The sequence below is a fragment of the Carassius carassius genome, chromosome 10 (genome assembly GCF_963082965.1).
Source record: "Carassius carassius chromosome 10, fCarCar2.1, whole genome shotgun sequence".
Lineage (NCBI taxonomy): Eukaryota > Metazoa > Chordata > Actinopteri > Cypriniformes > Cyprinidae > Carassius > Carassius carassius.
In genome coordinates this window covers 8,171,376-8,179,576 of record NC_081764.1, presented here as the reverse complement: position 1 = coordinate 8,179,576, position 8,201 = coordinate 8,171,376, and the positions used below count along the sequence as shown (strand labels likewise).

Below are 8,201 nucleotides of genomic sequence, written 5' to 3'. Positions count from 1 at the left end.
TTTTGCAAAGTCATGGTTTTAATTTTGATTTGATCAAATACACAGTGTAGACATCCACCTTTGTCTCGTTGGACTAAACGTTAAATCACAATGAAATCATCAAAGTAGATCAGCATTAATCTAATCAACTTTAATTAGAATACTTGAATCTGATAAAAACAAATCTGAATAAATATAAACCCCTATTTACTGAGTGTATCCTCTGTATGTGCCCCAAGGAAATCATAATCTGTAATATCAAAGAAATTAATTCTTCTCTTATAAGCATACTGATTATTCTCAGAATCCCTTATTTCTGACTTTTGTTCGAAGAACATTTGCACCAACATGCAAGCATTAAAAGAGTTAACAACATTACTTACACAGCACATGCATATCACCTCTGAGTGAATGCATTATGGCATACTATTGATCCTGAGGACTGAAGAAAAATAAAAATGAGATTTGTTAAAGGCACGCTTATTTGTTAAATGTGATATTTGGTCCAATAAATGTCACATTCTCAATGTATTTCACTGTTAATATGCATGTTTGTTTACATATAAAATACAGGAGTGCAGACCAATTACTAGATGTCCAGACCTTATTGAGAGAGAATCTACAGCACTTCCTCGACCTACTGTGTAAAGTGTACCAAATTATGAGGTTTGCTCTGTCAAAATAACTACAAACTAACCTCAAACATGTACGCTACATAACAAAACCTTTCCGGTATTACCACAATAGACTGACAGCCGAAAAACAGAATGGCTACACCTTGCAAACCAAGGCACAAAGTATGAAAAAAAAGAATGCATCATATTGCAAAGTTATTATTTTTTTCAGAATGCAGTTTGATTTGTATTAAATGAAGCCCATCTGTTGTGTGTTCCTGAAAGGTGGATAAAAAAAAATAACATTTTTGAAATATAAAGCTTATTTGAGTTTGTTCCTTGAGAAGAAAATCTGAAACATGCAAACCATCTCAACCCATTACAGCCCTTTATAATACTAGATCAAGTTTCATTACACATGGCACTGAAGAAAACATGTAACAGTGTGTGAAAACACTGTGATTGCACAATACAGAAATCGATCAGCCCAAAGAATCAAAAGCAGTTTTTCAATGAATTTAGGATTCTGAAGAGCCAAACTGTCCTGAATGTGTTTCTGTTATGCTGTGGAACTTTGCTGGCTGGATCTTAATATGTAGCCAAACCCTGACACCTGGTCCAAATTTAGACACTATATGACCACAGAAGAATACTTTCATGAAAATAAAAAACAACTGGTACTGGTTGATTTGTTGACCGAATATCTTGCCACTTCATTTGCAAAAAGAGACTGAAAAGTTCTCTGATTGGAGAGTTACTGAACCCCTCCAGGGGGTTTATGTATGTTGAGATGTCCAGGGACAGTACTGATGTCAGGACAGCCCCACCATGTGGTCTATTTGCCTCATGTATATGCTCTTTAGTGGAAGGCCGTAACGTCGCTCTTCAGGAATCCTTTCACACTATTAGACAGATGAAAATAAGTCATTCTTATTTCTATGACCACTTTCAAGATCTATTGTCATGTCCCTGACAAAATACTACTTTAAACACTGTAAGTATATTGTAAATTATGTTTTAGCGGTTTTATGTTTAAATGATCAAGAAACAAAAAAGCTGGGAATAGCTGATAATTATATAAAAAAAAAAAAAAAAAAAAAAAACATTTATATTAAAGAGTGTCAAATCAATTAATCGTGATATATATATAAACAATTTCACTATCAGAGCAGTCGTGAAATACTGTTGTAAGTGAATCATTGTCATTCATGTCCATGCACTGTTGTTTTCTGACTGTAGCATGAGAAAGCAGCATTTAAGCAAATATCATTAAAGGGCAAGTTTTGAAAGAGCATATAATTGACGGGATAAGCTGACTTGAAAAAAAAAAAAAAAAAACCTTACCCCAAACAAATTTTAGTAAAAGACAGTGAAACTGGTTTCGTTTATTAAGATCAACACCACTATTTATATTCATAAGAGGAAGGACCGATACGGTGTATTAAATCAATTTCTTACGTTGCTAATGTTGGCTGGGGGCTCTTTGTTAGGCTCTTCACACGGGAATTGGTCTTCCCAACTTTTCTCCCTGAAGCGCTGATCTATTGGCACTATGTGGCCTTCTGTAGTGAAGATGTACTTACTCTCAGACTTGTGCAGTGGGTTGTCTTCATCAAAGAGCTGTTAAAGGTTGTACAATCGCAATCAGTGATGGACATGTCAGCTGCATGAAACTTGAAAATGTTTGACTGATAAACTTGGCTAAAAATGTTTGTAGTTTTTCAAATAAAAGTATGGTTAAAAAAGACTAGATGCAAGAAGCAAGAACAGCAGACACAACTAACCAGATAAAGGTATTTGCACGTTTCGCTGAGGAAGAAACTTTCCATGCGATCTTCTTTGGACTTATCCACCACATGATGGAGAGTGGCATAACCACACCTGAGAAGCATATAAACAAAAAAAAATGTCCTGAGAAAAAGCTAGCATCCCAATCAAACCACTTCCTAGCATTCTAAACCATATACCTGACTTTGGTATTTTGTTCAAGGCTTTCAAGAATGTCCATCCCAACATGAAGATAAAAAGGATTCTTGGTTGCCTGCAGAAAGTCAAGTTTATGGTTAATTATACAGTAACTGTAAAGTTAAAAAAATTGGTTATAAAAAAAAAAAATTATAATAATAATAAAATACAGGTTGTACCTGATAGAGTAGGTATGTGGATTCTACTAGTTCTGGTCTTAAAGGGTAGAAGAGAACATCTGGGGCCTGAAGCTGCCAGTTGTATCTTTCCGGAAGAGCGCCAAAACGTTTCCAAATTGCATAGTAGAAGGCATGAAGGCAAATGGCATTTTCAACATCTCCATTCAAAACCTGAACAGACAGAGAAGTGTGTGTCTGGTTAGAGCCCAAATGAACTGAATGGAAAAGGGCTATCAGCAGGTCTCGTTTTAGTTCAACAATCCAAAGTCCAGTCTTGTACTAGGGTATGTCAGGACGCACAAGGTTAAAAAAGCTCTGTATACTGTGTATACTTGTATAACGGAATCACACTACAACAAGTTCATGTTTACTATTAATTCAAATACTCTGTTCTACATAGGCAGAACCGAAACAGAGCCTTGTCAGGTTGCTTTAAAAAGCTCTTATTTAGAAAACAAAACCAAAATTGTATAATTACACAGAAATATTTTCAGATGGTTTTCAGTACTGAATGAAACAAGTATAGTTAAAATATGTTTTGTTTTAAATAAGTATAGCAAAATATGCTTCCTTGCTCAAAGTTTAATGGATCCTTGCTATATTAATTTCCTAAAAAAAAAAGTAATGACCCCAAACTTCTGAACAGGCTTTATTATACTATTAAATTATATAAACACAATTGAGAAATTGAGTGAGAGATGCAAAAGTCACTTAATACACAGAGTCATACCTGCAGTCCAGGGAAGAATGCCTGCAGAGAGTCAATCCATGTGTTCATGATCTGTCCATTAAACATGTTTACATTCACATAAAGTGGTGGGTCGCCCTCTCCTTCATTACATGCCTCTCTTCTGTAAATAGTAAAAAAAAAAAAAAAAAAGTGTACACTTAGACCAACAAAAACATTATAACGATTTAAAAAGAATTCATGAATGCACACCCTGAGGTGTGAGATTAAAGTGTCGACTAACTTCTGCATATACATGCAGTTACAGATAATAAATAACAATCTTAAATATCCAATTACGCTTATAATAAATTAATTTGCAAGCAGTACATTCATTGACTGTAAACCATGTCACACTTAACCACAGATCCCAAGTGACACACTTTATCTGTAGGTAGTTAGAAACCCAAATGCAAACTCCTTTTGAAGCTCAAACTGCAGCCACAAGAAGCTGTGGTCACACATGCACACGTTATATTCACCCTCTTCTCAGGTGGCTCTGAATGCTCTCGTAAGCAGCAGAGAACATCCTGTAGTCTTCTTTCTCTCCAAACAAGATGTAGGCCTTGAGGAGGTACTCATAAAACGAGTCCATGCCTGCACCAAGACCACTCTGCCTCCCCACCCACTGACCAGTCTGAATGTTCACCACATTCCCTGGAAGATGGACAAGAGAATCATCACTGGTCAGACAAAAGCAATGTGATCACAAGTAAAAGACACTGGATTCAAAACAAAAGAAAAAAGATCAAGTCAAGTAACTCTTTAAAGGGTAGTTGTGTTGCTGTCTATGCAGGGTCAGAAAACTCTTGGATTTCATCAAAAATATCTTCATTTCTGTTCTGAAGATGAACAAAGGTCTTACAGGTTTGGAAAGACATGAGGGGTAGGTAATTAATGACAGAATTTTGAGGTGAACCATCCCTTTAAGTAAGGACTAAAACAGACCAAAAATGCAACCACTTACCTAAAAGCCCAGTTTCATTGCTTCTCAAGTTCCAAAGAGCTTTAACAGCCCGCCGGGCAACCCACTCAAATGTAGAGTCGCCAATCAGACGGCTCAGAATGCCAAACTCCACGAGCAGAGAGCCCGCCCCTGCTGTACAGGTCTCATTAATGCTGTCAGGAGGGACGCCTTTCTTTAAATTCACCTGCAGAAAAAATGGTAGGACACCAATATCAAATGCAACAAAAACGAGGCACCATCTCTCTTAAATAGTACTATGTAAGTTGGCCTGACCCTGGGATAGGGGATGCCTGTGCTAGTGTTCTCAAAGGCAGGTAGTAGTCGAACCGCCAGGTCATGTGCCAGGTGCAGCAGCTCATTATCATAGTCTTTCAGTGTTATGTCCCCAAATGGGTGCCATGGATCAGTCAGAAGAATATGGGCCGAGATCAAACTGCCAAGAATTCTGAAAAGGGAAAACGAGTTAACAACACAGATCCTGTATTGAAAACATTTAATAATAGTAAATTAGTAGCAATAGTATAGCAATAGTAGCAGATCAGCATAATCATTATTCTACAGGAAAGCTCCAAAAAAATCACTTTAAAACAAAAAAAGCTTATTCAATAATTAACGATATCTAACATCGTCTTATAAAAAGTTTAACTCAATGACAATTATGTCACCATTTGTTCACTCTCATGATACAAACCACTAAACAGACTCACTTAAAAAGATCCATTAAAGGGAATTACTGCACCTAATGTTGGCTTCAAAGACTTGAACAGTGGAGTCCTTGTCAAAAGAGACAGTGTCAATCACAAGCTTTACAGCTCGATGGAACTCGGTCACATTTCCAAGAACCTGCAGGGATGGACAACAAAAGTATATAGTGCATTAATGTACATGTGGGACTACTGAGTTCTGCTGAGGTGACACAGAAGTGAAAAATTCCTGAGATTATTTGCAATTAATAGTCCTGGAACAAGATGCATAGTTTGTTCAGGTGAGGCCATATCTTTTTTTTTTTTTAACTAGATAACTGAAAGTTAATCGTAAGCTCAGATAAATTCAAGGTTGTTTACTGGGACACACTTATGAAAATAGCTACTCCTTTTCTCTCTTGTCTTGTAGTGAAGGAGACAGAATGGGCCTTATTCATGAAACATGAGCAGAAAGATTTTTAGCAACAGTTTCGAAACATGACCATGTAATTTATGTTTTAGAACAAAATGTGAAAGTCTCTTCCAGTAAAATAAACCACAGACCTTTACTCATAAATCATAAACCAGCAGTTTTAAAACCAAAAGGAGAAAATACAGTATGTGGCTTGAAAATGGCAATTCTGTTCTGGATATTTAGGACTATAAACTGAACATCTTAGTTATTTTTATTATAATTATTATTTTTAGAGGATTACGATATTAAGCAGTTCAGTTGAATTTTGTTGCAGCTTAGACAAAATTACTAAAACTAAAGCATCCTTTTACTGACAGTATAAAAGCACCAAACATTACTTTAAAACTAAAAAGCGTATCCCATTATTAAAATGATCTAACAATTTCATATATAAAGTTAAACTCAAGCCATCTGTACAATAGGCTGACTTACCAACAGCGTATCAAGAGCATCAATGAGGGTCAAAGAGTAGTTTCCAAGGACATCGTTGATGTTGATATTTGATCTAGGAGAAACACACAAGAAAATGTATCTTAGGTTCATTATTCAAATACATTGGGTTATAATAAATCCAGAAAATATGAGGTGCTGGATATAACAGACATTTAATCTCATATTCATAGCTGATTTGGAAAGTTGCAACTTGTTATTTGTTCTGCTTAAATACATGTGACATTAACTGCATGATTTGTAAAATCTTAGAAATCACTATGAAAAGTGCTACACATGAAAAGTGTGTGTGTGTGTGTGTGTGTGTGTGTGTGTGTGTGTGTGTGTGTGTGTGTGTTTTATATTAAATTGAATTGCTACACTTCTGTTATAAAAAGACTAAAGGAAAAAAAGCTTGATGAGCCACATTTTTGTGAATTAGGAATGTCACTCCCATTCAGGGCTCTTCTTTATCAGAACAATGTAACGATAAGTATGAAGAAGGAAATAGAGAGTTAAAGTGTAGATGAATATATCCATATTAAATTATTTGTTTCCCTTCACATTCAGATCTCAGTTAGTTCTTCTCGAGTATATACTAAAGCTTATAGCAGTCAAAAGACCTAAGAGCAAGGATAATAACATTACGCAGGACCAAGGTGGCTGTTTTGAAGGGTGCTATGGATTAGTCCGTAACTTACGGGTTGAGCACGTCAGGCCCTCGACCTTCACAAGCTATAGGGTTCAGTTCATCCTCTGGAAAGGCAAATTTCATGTAGTTATCATATCCGAAATAAAACATGTCTCGCGCCATTCCCCTCATCTTGACTTTCAGCGCGTCAGGAAAGGAGCCATACTTTCTGTCATATTCATCTCTGCCCTCCTGAAAGAAGCTGAGGTAGGACTCCTTCGGTGAATTCCCACTAATCTTGGAGCAGGTATCTGCTTGGGGCTCTCTGTTATCGTACATGTGCTGTGACCAGGCGTTAGTTTTGACGGTGGCTCCGTCGCCATCCTTGAGAAGTTCAATCTTATGCAAGTTGAACGTGAATTTGATGGGGAAGTCAAAACCCCAGCTGGGTCCCAGTCCAAAAACTAACCACACCGCGAAATTCAGCAGCACCCTCAAAACGAGAAGACCCACGACTATTGACTTCCATTGCATCTTTGCCTGCTGTCGGCCTTAAAAGTCATTATTCACTTCGACTTCGCGACTTATCGAAGTGCAAAAGTCAACAGTTACCCTCCTGCTTTCAGTTCTCACGCACTTCCTGTCAACAAACCAGCCCCTCCCTGATCTTCAACGCCGATTGGCCAGTCGCCGGTAACGTCATGACGGAGAGAGCAAATGGTTCATGAAGACGCCGATCACACAAGTAAGCAGCGGAAATGTCGTGGCAGCTCAACTAAAAGCATCCCTGCATTTCTAAGCCAATGAGAAAATCACGTCTGATGTGAAAATGTAGTCTTATCTTTTTAGTTGTTACTATTTCTACAGTACAGTTACAAATACCACATTCATTGTTTTTAGTAGTTACATTTTTTTTTAACAAATTAAATTTTTTAAACCAAAACTGTTAGAAATACGTAGGTTGGTTTTAACATTTTTAGATTTTTTTTTAGTTTTTAGATTTAATTAGCAGTATGTGCTTGAAAAAAGAAAAAGAAAAAAAGATGTACCTTTCAAACTTGGAATGTGAAAACTTGAGATAGCATATGTATGTATAGCTTTTTCATACTTGATTCACCATGACTTAAAAAAAAAAAAATCAACCACAACAATGCAAGTTTCCTCCTACATGTTGACAATCTGTTTATTGGTTCATTATATTTACAAAAGTGCATTGACAATAGTGGGGTTTGCAACATTTGCCTCTTTTCACAAATATTTAATTGATAATGACAACAGCACAATAATCTACCTTAAAAAGCATGCCTTCAGTTCTTGCAGTTCAAAGTAAGCTGTCTTTATCCAATCAAGTTCCAGGCATGCACACCCAGTATACTGTTTATCTTGAGGGACAGATACACTGCACAAGGCACTTTAACTTAACCTATCTACTCTCTCTCAGCTCATCAACAGGGTACAAAGACTTCATCGAGGTAAATGAAAACCTTTACCAGCAAAACATTCATCCTCTCAAATATAATTACACTCACTTCTGTAAAAATCTTTCTGAATC

The 8,201-nt window shown here is 36.5% G+C and overlaps 1 protein-coding gene across 1 annotated transcript; it reads right to left on the bottom strand.

Annotated features, from left to right (window-relative positions):
- On the bottom strand, nt 1–7,303 carry LOC132151667 (ER degradation-enhancing alpha-mannosidase-like protein 1). Its single transcript, XM_059559956.1, has 12 exons — nt 6,720–7,303; nt 6,022–6,094; nt 5,171–5,274; nt 4,705–4,876; nt 4,432–4,615; nt 3,947–4,121; nt 3,468–3,588; nt 2,738–2,908; nt 2,561–2,634; nt 2,378–2,474; nt 2,052–2,213; nt 1–1,495 (listed from the first exon to the last, which is right to left on the bottom strand). Exons 1-12 carry the CDS (start codon nt 7,181–7,183, stop codon nt 1,406–1,408), a joined length of 1,887 nt encoding a protein of 628 aa, XP_059415939.1. The 5' UTR covers nt 7,184–7,303; the 3' UTR covers nt 1–1,405.
- Between the last annotated feature and the right edge of the window lie 898 nt (nt 7,304–8,201).

Bases quoted from the DNA above. Each gene is read 5' to 3' on its own strand.
- LOC132151667 (XM_059559956.1), bottom strand. From the start codon at position 7,183: ATGCAATGGAAGTCAATAGTCGTGGGTCTTCTCGTTTTGAGGGTGCTG. The intron at 4,122-4,431 runs GTAAGTGGTTGC...TCCATCTTCCAG, and splicing joins CAATGAAACTGGGCTTTTAG to GGAATGTGGTGAACATTCAG. The intron at 1,496-2,051 runs GTAAGAAATTGA...TCTGTCTAATAG, and splicing joins CCCCAGCCAACATTAGCAAC to TGTGAAAGGATTCCTGAAGA.